General features: G+C 35.6%; 2 protein-coding genes across 2 annotated transcripts; both read left to right on the top strand.

The window, feature by feature from the left end:
* Positions 1-1,151: 1,151 nt before the first annotated feature.
* LOC101497306 (DNA-(apurinic or apyrimidinic site) endonuclease) lies at positions 1,152-19,039 on the top strand. The gene is made up of 8 exons (XM_004501776.4): positions 1,152-1,609; positions 2,758-2,902; positions 3,394-3,595; positions 4,012-4,090; positions 4,379-4,440; positions 13,903-13,989; positions 14,340-14,443; positions 18,748-19,039. Exons 1-8 carry the CDS (start codon positions 1,286-1,288, stop codon positions 18,828-18,830), a joined length of 1,086 nt encoding a protein of 361 aa, XP_004501833.1. The 5' UTR covers positions 1,152-1,285; the 3' UTR covers positions 18,831-19,039.
* On the top strand, positions 6,624-8,179 carry LOC140920246 (uncharacterized). The gene is made up of 2 exons (XM_073368225.1): positions 6,624-7,219; positions 7,278-8,179. The coding sequence occupies exons 1-2, from the start codon at positions 6,624-6,626 to the stop codon at positions 8,059-8,061; spliced, it is 1,380 nt and encodes a 459-aa protein (XP_073224326.1). The 3' UTR covers positions 8,062-8,179.
* Positions 19,040-19,676: the final 637 nt, after the last annotated feature.

Below are 19,676 nucleotides of genomic sequence, written 5' to 3'. Positions count from 1 at the left end.
CAAAATTTATATTTATAATATTATAAAATATTTCTCTATAAAAAATATCTTTAAATTCAATGTATAAGTCCTTATTTTTGTTATTTTTATTTTGAGTTTATATATTAAACTATTTGTATTTAATTTATCACAAGTTAAAATTTATATTTAGTTATTTAAATTAATAAGGAATGATAAATTTATAAAATAAATGATAAAATTGGGAAAAAAAATGTTATAGCAAAATTCAGTACTCTTTAGGCATAGACATACATATTTGAAAAAAAAAATAGTTATTTAATTAAATAAAAAGAATAAAATTATCAAAAGAAATAGTTTAATATAAAATATATTTATAAAGTATTATATCTTTGCAAATTCATCTTTTTTCTCAACTAAGAAGTAGGATGTGATTATTGTGGGTTTTTTTTTTAAAGCATTAACCCTAACTTGTAACATTAGAAAGAAGAATTTGAGAAAAATCCTAACAAAATTTTGAGGAGTTCAGGTGAAACGTTTAAAAAAAGGTATGCAATAGTTGATTCAAATGTGGATATTTTGGCACTTGTATACGGAATGAGATAATGCACAAATGTTCAAAAGAAAAAATGTACAAACCAATTCAACTAACTCTAAGATTAAATAAGTTTCTTTGTAAAAAAAAAAAATAGTCTTTATAAAATTTCATTTTTAATGTGTTAAAAAATTTATATTTTATAGTCTCTACAAAATTTATATTTATAATATTATAAAATATTTCTCTATAAAAAATATCTTTAAATTCAATGTATAAGTCCTTATTTTTGTTATTTTTATTTTGAGTTTATATATTAAACTATTTGTATTTAATTTATCACAAGTTAAAATTTATATTTAGTTATTTAAATTAATAAGGAATGATAAATTTATAAAATAAATGATAAAATTGGGAAAAAAAATGTTATAGCAAAATTCAGTACTCTTTAGGCATAGACATACATATTTGAAAAAAAAAATAGTTATTTAATTAAATAAAAAGAATAAAATTATCAAAAGAAATAGTTTAATATATAGTATAAACTAATTAATTATTTTTGGACAAAAAATTAATTAATTAATTAAACAATCAATCATCACACAATCATTTCTAAATAATAATAATAATATAATGATGTAATAATATTTAATAATAATAGTAGTAGTAGTAATAGCAGCAATAGTAGTAATGTTTGTTTAGACTGTGAGTGTAGTAGCAACTGGGGAGAAGAATTAGAAGGAACAAAGCAAAGAGGAAAGAGCAAAGAGGAAAGAGGGAGTGTGAAGAGTGATGAAACGATTTTTCCAAGTAGTAGAGAAAGATTCAGCGGGATGTTTGAAGAAGCCGAAAGGAGATGAGAATGAAAAAGAAGAAGAAAATGAAACAAAGAAAGAGCCATTGAAATTCCTGACTTGGAACGCCAATAGTTTATTCCTTCGCGTTAAGAACAATTGGTCCGAATTCTCCAAATTCATTACCACATTCGATCCCGATGTCATTGCCATTCAAGAAGTTCGAATGCCCGCTGCTTCTTCCAATTCCAATTCCAAGTCCGCTCCTAAAAATCAAGATCAAATTAAAGATGATACTAACTCCTCCAGAGAAGAAAAAAGGGTAACTAATCCTCTTATTTTATAATCATCATTGCATTTTCATATCATTTTTATTTAACTAACTCACTGCATCACAAATAAATCAATATGGTTAATAAATAGTGTCTTTGAACTAGAGCATAATATACTTTAGGAATAGGTCAGTGATTTCACTCTTATTTATAGAGGTTAGAGATGCTGAAGGTAATTTAATTTCACCATGAAACTGAGATTACTGTCTGTTCACGTCTGTAAGTACAAGATACAAAGGATGAGTTATCCTTCAATTTTTAGGGCAAGCTTGCTTCCTAACTTCACTTCCCTTATATAGGCAAATCAACCTAGGGTTATGGGTCATTCATTTGCCTGTTCAAGGCTCATTAGGTTAACTTAGGGGGTCCTTATAAAGCTTCTTCCGTTAGGGCTGACGGCTGCATGGGAGATGCCTCATTCTACCTTTTGTACCTGTCTATACTAGACGTGTGGAAGTGTGCCACGTCAGGTCTTCCGGTGCTCGTTCGACTAGTTTGTGTAGGAAAGGAGTAAGACAGCTTTAGTTACTCGGTCGACCAACTCCTTAATGGCCGTTTGCTGACTTGCCCCAACTTGATTGGTCGTACCAATTATTGAATTCCTAGCTCTGGTGCTTGTCTGACTCGTACATATGTGAGGGAAACAAGATAACTTCATTTGCTTGGTTGGCCAAATCCTATGACTCTAGATTTAGCATTATCTTGAATGACCTTATGCTACCTGGTCAATTGTATTAGTCCACAGTCATTGTGTTTATGACATTAAAGCTTAGTATTTGATTCTGCTGGACAAGTTCATTTCTCTAATTTATAAATAATAAGAAGAGCTACAAATGCATGATCAGGTTACTTGAAATATGAACTTTGGAACTCTTTAAGCATTCAAATCAAATGAAAGTATTCTATTTAGCAGAATTAGGGTGGCAACTAGCAAGGATCAGAGTCTGCACTACTGAGCCGTGGAGACTTTGATACCATGTCACTGGCCAACTATTGAAAAAACTAGGCTATTATTAGCTGAAGGCTCGTGAATGGCTTTATGGCCTCTCTAATATGGCTTGACATTACTTCAACACTGAAAGTGAACAAAGCAATATTGTTGCTAAATTGATATGTGAATGTCTGGTCAAACTTACAGATATTGGTGCGTGCACTTTCAAATCCACCGTTTGGGAACTATCGTGTTTGGTGGTCACTCGCAGATTCAAAGTATGCAGGGACAGCACTATTTGTGAAAAAATGTTTCAAGCCAAAAAGTGTTGTTTTCAATCTTGATAAAACAGGTATTCTACTTCACAGAATTTATTATTGTATTTATGGCATTAGATGTTTTATTTATTTACATTTACATTTAATTCTTTTCAGCTTTCAGATATTAATGTTTTTTTTACTGAAAAGAATATGAAAACTATTGATCTTAATTTATAATCCTTGGGGGTTTGAGCATGCTCGTGTGTAACTTTAAAAGAATCACAATCTTATCATTACAGTATATACTTTCATTTTAATGTAAAATATATTTACCTGGAGGATTATTCAGAATACTCCTAAATATTATTAAAATATTTTGGTTGTTGAAATTTTCTTGCTGCTAAAAGTTTATTGTATATCTATGCAAAATTGCAGTTTAACTTTTAAAATTAATTTTATATGTCCTAAAGGCATGCAGCTTAGCTCTTTTTCCTGAAATAATAATTTTTTAACATATTTGCATTAGATTATATTCAATCTCTGTTTATTGCTAATGGATCCTCATTCTTGTTTTTGTTGTTAGCTTCAAAACATGAACCAGATGGCCGAGTAATCTTAGCTGAATTTGAAACACTTCGTTTATTGAATACATATGTTCCAAATAATGGGTGGAAAGAGGAGGCAAACTCATTTCAAAGGAGAAGAAAATGGGACAAAAGGATCCTGGAATTTGTCAACCAAAATTCAGACAAGCCTTTAATATGGTGTGGGGATCTGAATGTCAGGTGGCTAATATCCATTTGTCTTTTGGTTTTGGCAGTATAGTATTAATTAGTTATGTCCAATTTGTTTGGCATCTTACTTTTATTTATGCATTCTTTTGTCATTTAATAATATCTAGTAATGAAGTTCTAGATATGAGGTTGGTCAGTTATTGGATGCATCTGTTTGTTACTAGTCATGCCATCTAGAAAACAGAAATCTAACATTTTGAGAGGACCACTAAGATTTTTGTTTTATTTTATTTTGATGCAACTATTTGCATTATATGAAACTTATTCATTGAGGCTGCACTGCTTTGTATTAGCTTTTAGAATTATTTTTACCTAGTTTGAAAGCATTTTTATAGTTGTCATGAACTTCAAAACTCTTATAGATGAATAATTTTAGCCTTTAACTCTCATATATCCATCTTGTGCAGCCATGAAGAGATCGATGTGAGTCATCCAGAGTTTTTCAGTGCAGCAAAACTCAATGGTTATGTTCCTCCAAATAAAGAGGTCTAATCAATTTACTTGAAGTTTCCTCTAAAATAGATTCAGCTTTATTTATGTCTTTGAGACTCTAACATGATCACGCTTGTGAAGAATGGATGCAAGGATTGAAATGTTAAATACTTGTTACTTGTTTAATAGACACTTTGGTACCTTGTCAAGTACCAACTCTTCCAAGCTTAAATTGTTAGGTAGAGGCCCAAGAAAGGATTTATATCTCTAACAATTCAGATCAATTAGTGTAATATATCTTCCACGTAGTAATTAAATATCCAATAATTTGGATTTATGCAGGATTACGGGCAACCTGGATTTACCTTGGCCGAAAGAGCGCGATTTGGTACCATCTTAAAAGAGTGAGTCATTTCTTTATTCTTTTTGGTTCATTGATTTATGCTACTTATAACATCAACATGCCAAAACCTTATATCTTGCAATCATGCTTGGATTGGTTAGGAATCTACTCAAAACTACGAAGCATGAATTTTTTTCACTGCAGATTGTTTAACTTGATGAAGATATAAATTGTCAGGAGCCATTTAATGTTTGTTATGTTGTAATATGTAAAGGTTTAGGAAGTGGGTTTTTCTTTTTTTGGGTACAAAAGAGAGTCTAAAGGCATAGAGAAAAAGGATCAAAAAAGCAATTAACAAACAACTCTATTAAGTATAGGGAAGGAGACTCCAAAATTAAATCACCTAAAATGGTTTTCAATTCATCCGGCGGGAGAGCTGGGAGAATGAAGAGCTCAATATTGTTTAAAGTAAGACTATAACTAGCTAGCCAATTTGCACAACGATTTCCTTCACGCCATGTATAGTTGAATTTGACCTGCTAATCTCGTCGAGTCATCTTTCTGATTCTACGAATTAAGGTTGGAAAAATGTGGTCATCCACGTGCTCTTGACATAACATATCTATCAAGACTTTTGAGTCACTCTTGATCACTAGGTTTGTAATCATCTCTTGTCAAGCTAACTCCAACCCATGCAACATTGGCCACATCTCAGCAGTGAGCATTACATATACCAATTTTTCGCGCATACCCCTTAATCTAATTTCCAGAAGAATTCCGAAAAAGACCTTCACATCCAACAATGGATGTAGAACTCTTGTAAGTACCATCACAATTGAGCTAGATCCAATTGTTATTTATTTTGCTCCAGCGAACCTGCATGGTCTTTGATATCAACAGATGTACATTATTTTCCACACAATTTCCATTTTCAATCTCCTTCACAAGATGCATGATTGTTTCAGTTGGGTTATTAAGACCCTGAAAGCCTTCTTCAAAAATTGTTTTGTTCCTCCATTTCCACATGTACCAACACGATATCATAAAGATGGACTGTTACTGAGATCTCTGATGCTCTGCAATATTCTTTCTAAGGTTGTAAGATATCCAATCCCTGCAAGAAAAAGAGTAAAAATGAGTCATTTTGTTAGTAGGAACAAGTCTAATCCATACCTGTGTCGTATATGGGAAATTCTTCAGCACATGAATCAAAGATTCTTCAGTGTCCGACACCTGTTGCACTCAACAGAGATTGTTGGGTTCCATTTGTGTCGTGTATGGTTTGTCAAAAGTCTCTCATGTGACATAAGTCAAATGATAGTCTGGATCTTATGGGGGTCTTTCCACTTCCAGATGATTTTTCAGTTGGTATCAGTAGAAGTAACATTTTGAGTTGGAGAAAGGTAGTTATAAGCATTGCTAATAGGAAATTCATTAAATCTATTATCACCCCAATCCAACTTATCTTCACCATCTTTAGGAACAGGCGGAGGAATAGTAGTAATGTGATTAACCATATCGGCAGTGAACCAGTTTTGAAGTAGATCAAGTTTCTATTCCCGTTCTCTGTTTACAACATCTTTAACTGTCAAAGTAGTATCTAAAATTAAATCAGTTTGCAACAAATTGAATAAAAGAGGTTGCTTCGTTGGGATCCAACAATCAAGCCAAAAATTGATCTTCCTTCCATTCCCAAGTTTCAAAGTAATATTCTGCTGAAATTTGTCCCAAATCTTTGCTATAGATCTCCATAACACAAAATCATTCGACTTGCAAATTATATTCTCTAACAAGTTTTGATTTCTATCATACTTATTCAAGAGAACTGATAGGATTGCTAGTCAAGCAAGGCTTCCTATTAGGAAGGTGTATGAACTTAATTGCTAGGTTGTTAGTCGTGTTAATTACTGAGCTGTGCCAGCTATAAATTCTAACTGAATTAGTTAGGATTGTTAGTATAAATAATAGAAGCTTAGTGTTCAATAAGGAGGCAGTTAGAGAGTTAATTGGTTGGGACTCAATTGCAGGGCAATTCAATTAGTAATTCTGTAACTGCTACTCTATTCATTTCTGTCAGTTCCAATAATACATTCTTGAGAGAAACCCTTCTTGATTTTCTTTCTTTCTTCTTTTCTATTCATTTACCTTCAGTTTTACATTCCAGTTCTAACAATGGTATCAGAGCACTGATCTGGTGCCCTGAGTTCACTTTCTTTTACTGCGCATTGCATGAAGACAAGAAGCATGGTGAGAGATGCGAGTGATTGGGAGCAGGAGCGTGAGGAATGGCGCACACGATTGGAGTTGGCAGAAGCGCGCGCCAAGCACACGGAAGATCAATTGGCTGCACTCACGACCAAGATTGATTCCAGCGGCGGCGGTGGTAGATCCCTAGGTGAACTCGTTGAGCGCGATCGGTGGAGGAAGATGGACATCCCGATTTTCTCAGGCGACGATGCGTACGGTTGGACGCACCGTTTGGAACGATACTTCGAATTGCGAAGTGTTCCCGAGGAGGAGAAGTTGTGTGCCACTTTGGTGGCCATGGAGGGTAGAGCGCTGAGCTGGTATTACTGGTGGGCTAGGTGCAATCTTGAACCAACTTGGGACGGGTTCAAGCTGGCGGTGGTTCGCAGGTTTCAACCTTCAATGGTACAAAATCCCTTTGAGTTGTTGCTGGCACTTAAACAAACAGGGACGATGGTGGAATTTGTGGAGGAGTTTGAGAAATATGTTGGAGCGTTGAAGACCATTGATCAAGAATTTGCACAAGGAATTTTCATGAATGGCTTGAAAGAGGAAATTCAAGTGGAGGTAAAACTTTATGAACTAAAGTCTCTGTCTGATTTAATTCAAAAATCTATTATGATTGAGGAGAAGAATCTGGTTTTGACCAAGAAAGGAACCAACACTTATTTCTAAGGCTAGTTCTTACAATAAGACGGTAACTGTTGATACTAAGCCTTGGTTGGATAACAAAACTGAGGGTGGTACCTCTGCTGCTAATCTGGTGAGCGTTCAGGCTGGGGAAGGGAATAAAACCAGGGGTGGTGATTTCAAACATTTGTCCGGGGCTGAGATGAGAGACAAAAGGGAGAAGGGGCTCTGTTTCAGATGTGATGAGCCATATCATAGAGACCATAAATGCAAGAATAAGCAGTTTCGTATGATTATTTTAGAAGAAGATGACGAGGAGGACAATGATGCTGAGTCTCTTGAGGTAGAAACTTTCAATTCTCTGCAATTGTCTCTTTGTTCAATGGCTGGACTGACTTCCACAAATTCTTGGAAGATACAAGGGGCAGTTCAAAACTACTCTGTTGTGGTACTCATAGATTGTGGAGCTTCTCATAGCTTCATTTCTCATGAAGTAGTTCGGAAACTGAGTTTGCTGGTGGAAGATACTCCTTCTTACATGGTGGAAGTGGAGGATGGTCATAGGGTGAAATGTAAGGGAAAGTGTCGCAAGTTGAGTTTGCAGTTGCAAGGAATGGAGATTAAGCAAGACTTTTATTTGTTCTCCCTGCAAGGGGTGGACTTGGTGTTGGGTTTGGATTGGCTCTCTGGTTTGGGAGAGGTCAAAATCAACTTTGGCAAGCTGGAGCTTACCTTGTCTAAAGATGGCAAGTTGATTACTTTGGTTGGTGATCATTCCTTAACTAAGACTGAATTTTCTTATTGATAGGATTGCTAGTCAAGCAAGGCTTCCTATTAGGAAGGTGTATGAGAGAAGGAACCAAACTTAATTGCTAAGTTGTTAGTCATGTTAATTGCTGAGTTGTGCCAGCTGTAAATCCTAACTAAATTAGTTAGGATTGTTAGTATAAATAATAGAAGCTTAGTGTTCAATAAGGAGGCAGTTAGAGAGTTAATTGGTTGAGACTGAATTACAGGGCAATCCAGTTAGTAATTTTGTAACTGCTACTCTATTCATTTCTGTTAGTTCCAATAATACATTCTTGAGAGAAACCCTTCTTGATTTTCTTTCTTTCTTCTTTTCTATTCATTTACCTTCAGTTTTACATTCCAGTTCTAACAAGAACCTGACACCATAAGTCATTAGGATTAGTCAATAAATTCCAAAGCATTTAAAAAGAAAAGCATCATTCAAGTCGTTTGATGCCTAAACCACCAGTCTCCTTAGGCATACAACAAACCTCTCAATTGTTCAAGTGAGTCTTGCAAGTTGTCTCAGTGCCTCCCCATATAAAACTTTATTTGTAATTTTTCCAACTCATTACAAATAGTTATAGGGATTTTGGCATATTGCATATGAAAGTAAGGAATTGAATTCAATACAGATTGACTCAAAGTAATTCTTCCTGTCAAGCTCAAACATTGTTGCTTCCAACCACTCAGACGCCTTTGAACCGACTCAGTAATATGTCGAAACCTATTTCTAGAGCTATTACCATGTGTAATGTTTGCCCCAAGATACTTCTCCAAGCTTGAAGCTTCTCTAAACCTCGTATGTTGCATAATCTCTTGTCCAAATTGGGGATTTGCATTAGCTGAGAAACAAATTTGAGTCTTTTCAGCATTGATCTTCTAGTCTGAGGCTTGACAGAATTGATCCAAGCAATGTATGATGCAGTAAGCTTGCCCTATAGTGGCCTCTACAAACAGAAGGTCATCTGCAAAAGGGTGAAACACTTTAGGTCCCGTACACCATGCACGCATTGGCTTCCAATAACCTACATCAACCTGGTAAGCAATAATATGCAACAAATGATCCATACAAATAACAAAAAGAAAAGGAGAAAGGTGGGGTCACCTTGTCGAATACCTCTAGACGGGACAAAGCTATCAAGGTTGTCCCCATTCCATAAAATTTTGAACGTCGAAGTAGAAATACAATAATAAATTAAACTAATTAACTCCTCAGGAAACTTACAATCCCGAAGACATTGAGTAACAAAATTCCAATTCAGTCTATCATAGGTCTTCTCCAAATCGATCTTTATTAACATAAATACATTCTGGCTCTTCATTCTTTTCATTGCATGAATCATCTCTTGCCCTATAATAATATTATGTTGAATATTATAATAATATTGTTAGTCAAATTAATCTGAGAGGGATCCTTCTAGACACTGCTAACAAACTAGTATAAAGAAGGAGCCACAATGTTTCAACAATGCTAGCAGAAAAGAGCTGGAAAACCATCCTCCCCCAGGACTTTGTGGGGACCCATCTCAAACAAAGTCTTCGGGATCTCAATCATAGAAGACATAGAGCGCACACTTACCTGATGATTCTCCAGTCTAACTTGATCTTCATGAAAAAGATAAGAAAAATGTCCCATAACTATATCCTTTAACTTCGCAACGTCAAACTTCCAGTCTCTATTCTCATTGTTAAATATTATATTAGAATGTAAATAATTAGATTAGATGGGCTGTAAGTATTCCGGCCCGTTAATATTACTGTAAATTAGGGTTGTTTAATCCTCTTTGTCTATATAAAGAAATTCTGTTGTGTAGTTGAAAAAAACGGGTTATTCAATATGTCTCTCAATACTCTTTATATTCAACACTCATCTTTAAGCGTCATGATTTTATTTTTTCTTCTACGCACAATAGTCTTGGAGTGATAATATTTTGTGTTCATATCACCACCAATAATCCACTTACCTTTGGACTTTTGAAACCAAAGACACTCTTCATGATAAAGAGTTTGAGTCAACTCATCTTGGAGATCATATTCAAGCACATCAAGGTATCTACTGTACCCATAATAAAAGCTATTTTGAATACCATTCAACCTAGCTATGATTTCCTTCTTACGCTTGAATATGTTTCCAAAAATGTATTTGTTCCACTCTTTAATAAGTGAAGTCATACCTTCCAACAAAGGAACTAAATCTCCCTCATAGATCCACTTCTCTCTTATTCAAGGGTTAAAATTATCATGCATAATCCAAGCCGCTTCAAATCTAACGGGACGGTTGGGGGGACTAGAAGTCTCCTCCTGAAGCATAACAATAATAGGATAATGGTCAGACTGGATACGAGGCAAAACTCTAGCAACCCTTTCTGAAAAATTGAGTCTCCAATCGACGTTACAAAGAACACGATGAAGCTTTTTGAAAATACGGTATCTTCTCTTCCATCGGGCTCTTCTTCAAGTGAACTTAGAACCCACAATGGTTATTTCCATCAAGTGACAATCATTTATCCAATTGCCAAACTCAATACATCTAGACATGTTGACTCGTGCGCCCTCTTTTTGCTTCTCAGGCCAAAAAAATTCATTGAAATCCCCAACATCATCAAGGGTGGCGAGATGTTAGCAGCTAAATTTTGTAAAACGTGCTAGGTCTCACGTTTCTATATCCCTCTAGGACTAGCATACACCACAGTTAACAACCAATTTTGAGAATCCCCATATCTAACTTTAACATGAAGAAAATGTTGATTTTCTTGAACCAAAGTAATATGTATCTCGTCTCTGTTCCACATCAACCAAATATCTCCAGCGAACCCACTAGCCTCATTCCCCAAATTCTTGCGGAAACAGTCTTTTAATTGTATTAGTGGCTTTAACACCACTTTAAATTGGCTACAATAATTTTTGAGTGCTCTACTGAAATTCTTTCCTTGAGGACCCCTGCAATTCCAAGATAAAATAATCATTAAAACAATAAAATTAAAGGCAAAAGATAAATATATTATACTCATCTTAAATGATTTGCATATGGGACTCTGTCTCCAAATTTTCGATGTCTTCATCCATTCCTTGTGTGTGAGGTATATCATAGGTTGCATCTGTATTAAATTGAGTTGGTCTCCATTATTCAACTTCACACTATGCTTGAAGCTGTTAGCTAAGACCGGTTTGTTGATTTCCATTGCTGCAACAGGCCCATTCTTACATGTTAGCGTACCATGCATTGCCATATTTGCAAGATTTATCTTTGGATCCATTGGTTGAGAATTAATTTTTTTTCACTCTATTTCTCACTTGGGAAACCGTGTAGCCTTCTTTGTATGTGTCAATTGATTCCAACTTTTTGTGGGTCCCCTTTATAGCCTCCAAAGCATGTGTCTTGTCATTTGTATCATTTTCCAATCTAGATCTTTTTTTCCTCCATGTTTTTGGAATGTGGAAGGTATTTACTTGTTTTTCTCCTTCTTTATTGGTATCTTTTCTAAAATTATCATACACCTTTTGAAGGGAGTCAAACTTATTGTTTACTTTATTTTGTTGACCATTTCCTTGCCACCGAAAATGGAAGGTTTATTCTGCCTTTTTTTACGTTGCACAGTAATCCAATCACCATGTAGCAAATCATCTTGATTTCCTCCAAGAATTTCGCTTGTTTCCTTTCCACTAGCGGCATCCATTTATGGAGCTTTCGGATCTGGTTATTGTTACTCGCATTGCCGTTTTCTGCCACCGTCTCTGTACCACTGTTGTGAAGTAACTAAAATATTACTAGAAGGGGGGTTGAATAGATATATTGTAGTTTTTAATTTTTTTTTAACTCTGTATCCTCTACGAGAGGATAAAAGTCAGAGGATAGAAATTTGAAACTTTAAGTGATAGTTAAATAAATAAAGAGGAGAGAGTATATACCCAAATTTATACTGGTTCACTCAATGTAGGTTACGTTCAGTCCTCACAAACTTGTGAGTTTTCACTAAAGCTCAAAATGACTTGTCCTCTTATGGAACTCTTTTTCACTGGATATATTCTTAGCCTCATCAGGCTTACAATTTCGTTTCTTTCAGATTACAAATATTACCAAGTGTATAAGCTTGTATGACTAGTTCGTTTGTGTCAAATCCATTTATCCTTTTCAATAGACATAAAACAAGATTTAATAGGCAAATCATCCCGATATAACTCATAATAATTCTTTTTTCTAATTCCAGAGAAAAAAACTTTTCCACAGGATGTGTTTAACCTCGCATAAAGTGGGTTTTAAAATTACTTCAAATCCACTATCACATAGTTGATATGCATAATTATTAACTTTTAGGAAGTGAGTTTTATTTATAGCATTTGGTACAATTTGTAGTATCTGATTTTTAATTAAACTTCATTTTAAACCACCTTTTGGTTCCCTATTTGTTTGAACCACCTATAGCTTAATAGTTGTGTCCATTGCAATAATATATTTTCAAAGTAGTTAATTTCAAAGTTTATCGGCAAGATCCCGGTGCGGTGAAGTGTCTGATCACAACGACGTGGTCCACGACAGTTCAAAACAAGATCCGGGCAAGATCTTGCTATCCCGGCGTAGTTAAGCCCAGCGTTTCTCTACAAGATCTCGCTATTATTTATTCCTTCTTTGTTTTGTTGTTTCTACTTTCACCTAGGAAGAATAGGAAGAAGAATATGCTAATGAAGATGATGCTTATCTTTGATTCCTATGCTAGAGCATGCATTTGAGTTTTAATATTTAGTTATTTTATTACTCTGTGTTAAAGACTTTTAATATGCATCATCTATATTTTCATTACTTTTGTTGGTTATTTCAATGTATGTTTTATCTAAGAGTAAGACTTGTGGATTTTTATTACTAATTATGAATGTTTCTGAGTTTGAGTCATTTGTCAATTTTGCATTAAATATAGGTTTATATAATATTATTCATGTAATTTGTCCAAAAATGCGCCTATCCCAAAATGCGCTATCCCGCGATCCCACTTTTGGGGTTGGCCACGACGCACCGCTATCTGGGATTAACTACCTAGATATTTTTTAGTTTTAATTGTTGACAACTTACTCTTATTGACTTTTGCTTCATTTAAAGGGGTGATAAATTTTTTATTTTCTAATAATGGTGGATTATGACACCAAGACACAATGGGATTTTTTCGATATGGTGATCCTAAGTTGAAGTTAGAGAGGTAGGGGATTGGGCTTGCATGATGTGTAACAATAGGTAGCAAGTATCACAATTAACGGCATCAATCAAAGGAAAAGAAACAGCAAAAGAGTGGCTACAGAAAGTTTAGGAAGACTAGGAGAATTTGGACCTGTCATTTTGATAGTACCCTGGAACTGGAAGTTTTAGAATTAATTATACAGTTGTTGTAGAATTAGGTAGGTGCTTATAGTAGTAATAACATGGGTTTAGCTTAAAAAGTAGGACGGGATCATAGAAAGGAGATTCAGTTTGAATTGTTACCTTCGAGGAAATGAGCAGTTGCTCAGTTTTAGACGTGGCATGTCCTTTTTGGAAGGAGGTTTGTCTCCTTTTGTTGTTCTAATTTCATGAACAATAATGGGTTCATTCTTTTTCTCTCCATCTCTCACTATTATTTAATTCTTGTTAGTAGGTTCACATTTGGTCTTTAGATATTAATCTTCTGAGGTTATGGAAAAGTTTATGAAGTTTTTATTTTCTGAGTATTGCATTGCAACTGAAGACAAGGACAACTGAACTAATAAAAAAATTATCTTGCATCATTATTGACTCTTTTTTCTGGTTGTAGTGTCTATCCAATATCTCCTTTATTTTGAATTGTTTATTTATAAGTCTAGATAACTGATATCACGGAGCATTCTTTAGGGGAAAGCTGGTAGATGCCTACAGATTTTTGCACAAGGATAAGGACATGGAGCAGGGCTTCTCATGGTCTGGAAACCCAATTGGGAAGTAAGAAATTGATTTTATTGATCTTTATGCCATAGGGATTGATTCTCTACAATAGTGCTTACTATTATGTGGAGGCCATACATTTTGAAAAATTTAAAATATGTTTTTGGTTTTTTGTCTAAACCATTTTTCTTGTTGCATTTCTTCCTTTTACCACTAAAAAGGCATCCTCTGTAATAGCTGTTAAAATGTGTGGTGAGTTGCAAATATAAGGGATGGGATTCTTTTTAATGTTGTTGCCTAGTTAAGTAAGACTTGGTAATAGATTAAAAAAGAAAGTAAGACTCCATAATTGACAAATCTAATTGATGGCTTTGGGTTGTTAATTTTTATGAGTGTTTTCTTTGAAGGTACCGTGGGAAACGGATGAGAATAGACTATTTTGTAGTTTCAGAAGAACTTAAAGAAAAGATTGTTGCATGTGAAATGCATGGACAAGGGATAGAGTTACAAGGTTAGTTTCTTTGAAATTTGCGATATAAATATGGTGTTTATTGCTACTTTCCTCCTTTAGCATATGTAGTGAAAATATATTTCTTTTGAAAATTATTATTATTTCAATCACTTTTTATCATCATCATCATTATTATTGTTGAAAATATATTTATATTTATTACATATCATGTAAATAGGGATAATATCTCCCATATTTAATTTTGTATTTATTGCCTTGAGCCTATATAAAACAGACTCCGTTGTGTAGTTCATACACACGGTTTCACCATATGTCTCTCTCATTTTCTCTTATTCAACATGGTATCAGAGCACAAGATGTTTGATGAAGAATGCCGTTAGAGGTCATAAAATTTTGAAATTGATGGGACAAATATTCACGGGCATTATCACTGCGCAAAGTGCGAATGGATACACCAAATTGAGTTTTAATTTCCTTATAAAATTGTTCAAAAATAGAAAATAATTCAGACCTATTTTTCATTAAAAATAACCACGTACAACGGGAAAAATCATCGATAAAGGTAACAAAATATCTAGACTCAAGTGTGGAAATAGTACGAGAGGGACCCCAAACGTCTGAGTGAACTAAAGCAAATGGGGAGGAAGCTCGTTTATTAGCTCGATCAGTGAAATGACTACGAGTGTGTTTCCCTAATTGACACGACTCACAATTTAAGCTAGATATTTTGGTTAGATTAGGTACTAATTGTTGAAGTTTGGGAAGACTCGGATGACCTAACTGAGCATGTATAGTAAGAGGAGAATATGTGGTAGGGCACGCTGTTGATGGGTTTGAGAGATAATAAAGACCATTAGACTCACATCAAAGTGGTAAGTCACTTGTTTGCATCTCACTTTCTCATAGCCCATGGATTCTCGATTCTGGTGCATCTGATCACATTACTGGTAATAAGACTCTTTTCTCCCCTCTCAACATCTGGTTATTTACCTAGGATAGTCTCAGCCAATGGTTCCCAAACACAGTCTCAAGGGATTGGCACTGTCCAAATCCTCCCTACTCTGTTAGTTAAATCTGTCCTTTATGTGCCTGGATGCCCATTTAATTTAATTTCTATCAGTCGATTGACTCGTTCTCATGACTGTGTTGTCACATTTACTAATTGCAATGTTACTTTGCAAGACCGAATATCAGGACGACAAATTGGTGTCGGATGTGAGTCTAATGGTCTTTATTATCTCTCAAACCCATCAACAGCGTGCCCTACCACATATTCTCCTCTTACTATACATGCTCAGTTAGGTCATCCGAGTCTTCCCAAACTTCAACAATTAGTACCTAATCTAACCAAAATATCTAGCTTAAATTGTGAGTCGTGTCAATTAGGGAAACACACTCGTAGTCATTTCACTGATCGAGCTAATAAACGAGCTTCCTCCCCATTTGCTTTAGTTCACTCAGATGTTTGGGGTCCCTCTCGTACTATTTCCACACTTGAGTCTAGATATTTTGTTACCTTTATCGATGATTTTTCCCGTTGTACGTGGTTATTTTTAATGAAAAATAGGTCTGAATTATTTTCTATTTTTGAACAATTTTATAAGGAAATTAAAACTCAATTTGGTGTATCCATTCGCACTTTGCGCAGTGATAATGCCCGTGAATATTTGTCCCATCAATTTCAAAATTTTATGACCTCTAACGGCATTCTTCATCAAACATCTTGTGCTCATACACCTCAACAAAATGGGGTAGCCGAACGCAAAAATCGGCACCTTATTGAAACCACTCGTACTCTCCTTCTTCATGGTAATGTACCATCTCGCTTTTGGGGCGATGCTGTTCTAACGGCGTGCTATCTTATAAATCGCATGCCTTCGTCTGCTCTTGATAACAAAGTCCCTCACTCGATCCTCTTTCCTGGTACCCCTCTTCACTCACTTCCTCCTCGGGTCTTCGGATCTACATGTTTTGTCCACAATCTCACTCCTGGTCTTGACAAACTTTCAGCTCGATCATTAAAATGTGTCTTTCTGGGTTATCATCGGTCCCAAAAAGGTTATCGTTGTTATTCTCCTACTCTTCGACGATATCTCATATCGGTTGATGTCACATTTTTTGAGTCTGTTACATACTATGAGTCGCTTCCTGATCCTTTGTCTGCAACTATTCCTCTGGACCTACCAAAGTCTATTTCACCTTCTCTTTTACCATTAGAGCCTATTACGTATGCCCCACCTGAGACACCTCCTGTGGCCCCTCCCACTGTCCCACTTGAGACTCCTCTTGTTGATCCTCCAACTGTACAACCTCTTCAGACATATCGTCGTCGTCAACCACCATCGGTTGTACATGTCCCTACACCTGTTCTTGATACCGAGGTCACTCCAGACGCTCCTTCACCGCCACCTCCTTCTTTATCGGATCCGACCCTTGATATTCCTATTGCTATTCGTAAAGGTATACGTCCTACTCGTAACCCATCCCCTCATTACATTGGCTTGAGTTACCATCGTCTTTCTCCTTTGCATTATACTTGTTTGTCTTCCCTGTCTTCTGTTTCTATTCCTAAATCTCCAGGTGAAGCTTTATCTCACCCAGAGTGGAGACAAGCAATGATTGACGAGATGTGTGCACTTCAGAGTAGTGGTACATGGGAATTGGTTCCTTTACCGTCGGGAAAGTCTTTAGTAGGATGTCGTTGGCTTTATACGGTGAAAGTTGGTCCTGATGGTAAGATTGATCGTTTTAAAGCTCGTTTGGTAGCAAAAGGGTACACTCAAGTTTTTGGCCTCGATTACAGTGATACTTTCTCCCCTGTGGCTAAGATGGCCTCTGTTAGACTACTCCTCTCTATTGCAGCCATCAGACATTGGTCTCTACATCAACTTGACATTAAAAATGCTTTTTTGCATGGTGACCTTGAAGAAGAAGTGTATATGGAGCAACCACCTGGGTTTGTTGCTCAGGGGGAGTCCTCTACCATGGTTTGTCGACTTCAGAGGTCTCTCTATGGTCTTAAACAGTCTCCTCGAGCTTGGTTTGGTAGATTTAGCACAGTAGTGCAACAATTTGGCATGATTCGAAGTGAAGCTGATCATTCTCTTTTTTATCGTCACTCAACCCAAGGGTGCATTTACTTGATTGTCTATGTAGATGATATTGTCATAACTGGTAGTGATCAACAGGGCATACTCCAATTGAAACAACATTTATCTCATCAGTTTCAAACTAAAGATCTTGGCAAGCTCCGCTACTTCTTGGGTATTGAGGTAGCCCAATCTAAGGACGGCTTAGTAATTTCACAAAGAAAATATGCTATGGATATTCTTGAAGAGACAGGTTTGTTGAATGCCAAACCGGTTGACACTCCTATGGATCCAAACGTCAAACTTCTACCTAATCATGGGGAGCCATTTTTAGATTCAGGGAGATACAGAAGATTGGTTGGTAAATTAAACTACCTCACAGTCACCCGTCCAGACATTTCTTTTGCAGTCAGTGTGGTAAGTCAATTCTTAAATTCTCCTTGTCAAGAACACTGGGATGCTGTGATACGAATCTTGAAATACATTAAAGGTGCTCCAGGAAAAGGTCTAATTTATGAAAACAGAGGACATACTCAGATAGTTGGTTATTCAGATGCCGATTGGGCAGGCTCACCCATTGATAGGCGATCCACTTCTGGGTATTGTGTACTTGTTGGAGGAAACTTAATATCTTGGAAGAGTAAGAAACAAAGTGTAGTTGCAAGATCTAGCGCTGAAGCTGAATACAGGGCTATGGCATTAGTGACTTGTGAGCTCATTTGGTTGAAACAGTTACTCAAAGAGCTTCAATTTGAAGAGGCAACACAAATGACATTAATATGTGATAATCAAGCAGCATTGCACATTGCCTCTAATCCAGTTTTTCATGAGAGGACCAAGCATATTGAGATAGATTGTCACTTTGTAAGGGAGAAGATCGAATCAGGCGACATCACCACTAGTTTTGTTAATTCCAATGATCAATTGGCAGATGTATTCACTAAGTCTCTGAGAGGTCCTCGAATCAGTTATATATGTAACAAGCTTGGTGCATATGATTTATATGCTCCAGCTTGAGGGGGAGTGTTGAAAATATATTTATATTTATTACATATCATGTAAATAGGGATAATATCTCCCATATTTAATTTTGTATTTATTGCCTTGAGCCTATATAAAACAGACTCCGTTGTGTAGTTCATACACACGGTTTCACCATATGTCTCTCTCATTTTCTCTTATTCAACAATTATTTAAATCACTTTTTATCAGCTTATATTATCAGATGTATGACCTTGTTTATTGTGTCTGCAGGTTTCTATGGAAGTGATCATTGTCCGGTTACATTGGAGCTCTCTCCTAGTTCCAACTCTCAAAATGAGGATATAAGTACTTAGCTGTTTATGTTACAAAGCCACTGTCAATTTTTATTATCTTATCTATTTCTCTTTTGTCTAGTTGCTTACTGTTTCGTTAATGAGAAGCTATTTCTTACTGTGTTTCTCTTGCATGAACTAGCTGCTTACATGCTTAAATGGTTGTTGTTTAGTGATTTTCCCACGAACTGGAATTTTTTTGGTAGTACATATTAATCCTTTAAAATCAAGATACCTGACATTTAATAAAAAAGCAAAAAACAATCGTCACATTTGAGGTTGTTTATCTGGGGACTGAGGCTTTGCCTCCAACACTCACAGTACGTTTATTGCAGTAAATGGTATTCACTCAGCATTAGAAAGAAAACAAAATAAGTACTTGGCGTCATCAATTCCATCGTTATATCAGAATTGAAATGATGTGGTGATGGTGGGTATCCTAGCCTGCATCAATTCTAACGAACTCCGGCTAATTTTCTTTTGTCACTACTCACTAGATGCTTTTTTGCGTCTGTTTTTACATATTATTAGAGCTATAGCATTTATTTTGCACGGGCAAGACATGGGAGTGATGGAATCTACTTCTGACATTTCATACCACTGAGGGCTAGCGCAATAGCGCAAGTGGCTGATGTTAAGTATTTCAAACTTTGGGGTTTGGGGTATTGAGTTTGATTGTTGAATCATGTTAATCAACCAATTGTGAATGCTAAATTTTAAACAAATGGATTATAGTCATTAACTTTGTTAAAGATTATAGAGTTAATGTTGTATTTTATTTCCTTCGACCTCAATTATATGCAAAAATAATTATTTTCACACTTATTAACGATAGTTAAATGTATTTAATGCTTTTTATTTTATGTA

This window comes from Cicer arietinum, chromosome 5, assembly GCF_000331145.2.
Source record: "Cicer arietinum cultivar CDC Frontier isolate Library 1 chromosome 5, Cicar.CDCFrontier_v2.0, whole genome shotgun sequence".
NCBI classification, from domain to species: Eukaryota; Viridiplantae; Streptophyta; class Magnoliopsida; order Fabales; family Fabaceae; genus Cicer; species Cicer arietinum.
The sequence above is the reverse complement of the archived record's forward strand: the minus strand, read 5'-3'. Positions and strand labels throughout refer to the sequence as shown.

Bases quoted from the DNA above. Each gene is read 5' to 3' on its own strand.
- LOC140920246 (XM_073368225.1), top strand. From the start codon at position 6,624: ATGGTGAGAGATGCGAGTGATTGGGAGCAGGAGCGTGAGGAATGGCGC. The intron at 7,220-7,277 runs GTCTGATTTAAT...GTTTTGACCAAG, and splicing joins CTTTATGAACTAAAGTCTCT to AAAGGAACCAACACTTATTT.
- LOC101497306 (XM_004501776.4), top strand. From the start codon at position 1,286: ATGAAACGATTTTTCCAAGTAGTAGAGAAAGATTCAGCGGGATGTTTG. The intron at 3,596-4,011 runs GTGGCTAATATC...CATCTTGTGCAG, and splicing joins TGTGGGGATCTGAATGTCAG to CCATGAAGAGATCGATGTGA. The intron at 13,990-14,339 runs GTAAGAAATTGA...TTTTCTTTGAAG, and splicing joins TCTGGAAACCCAATTGGGAA to GTACCGTGGGAAACGGATGA.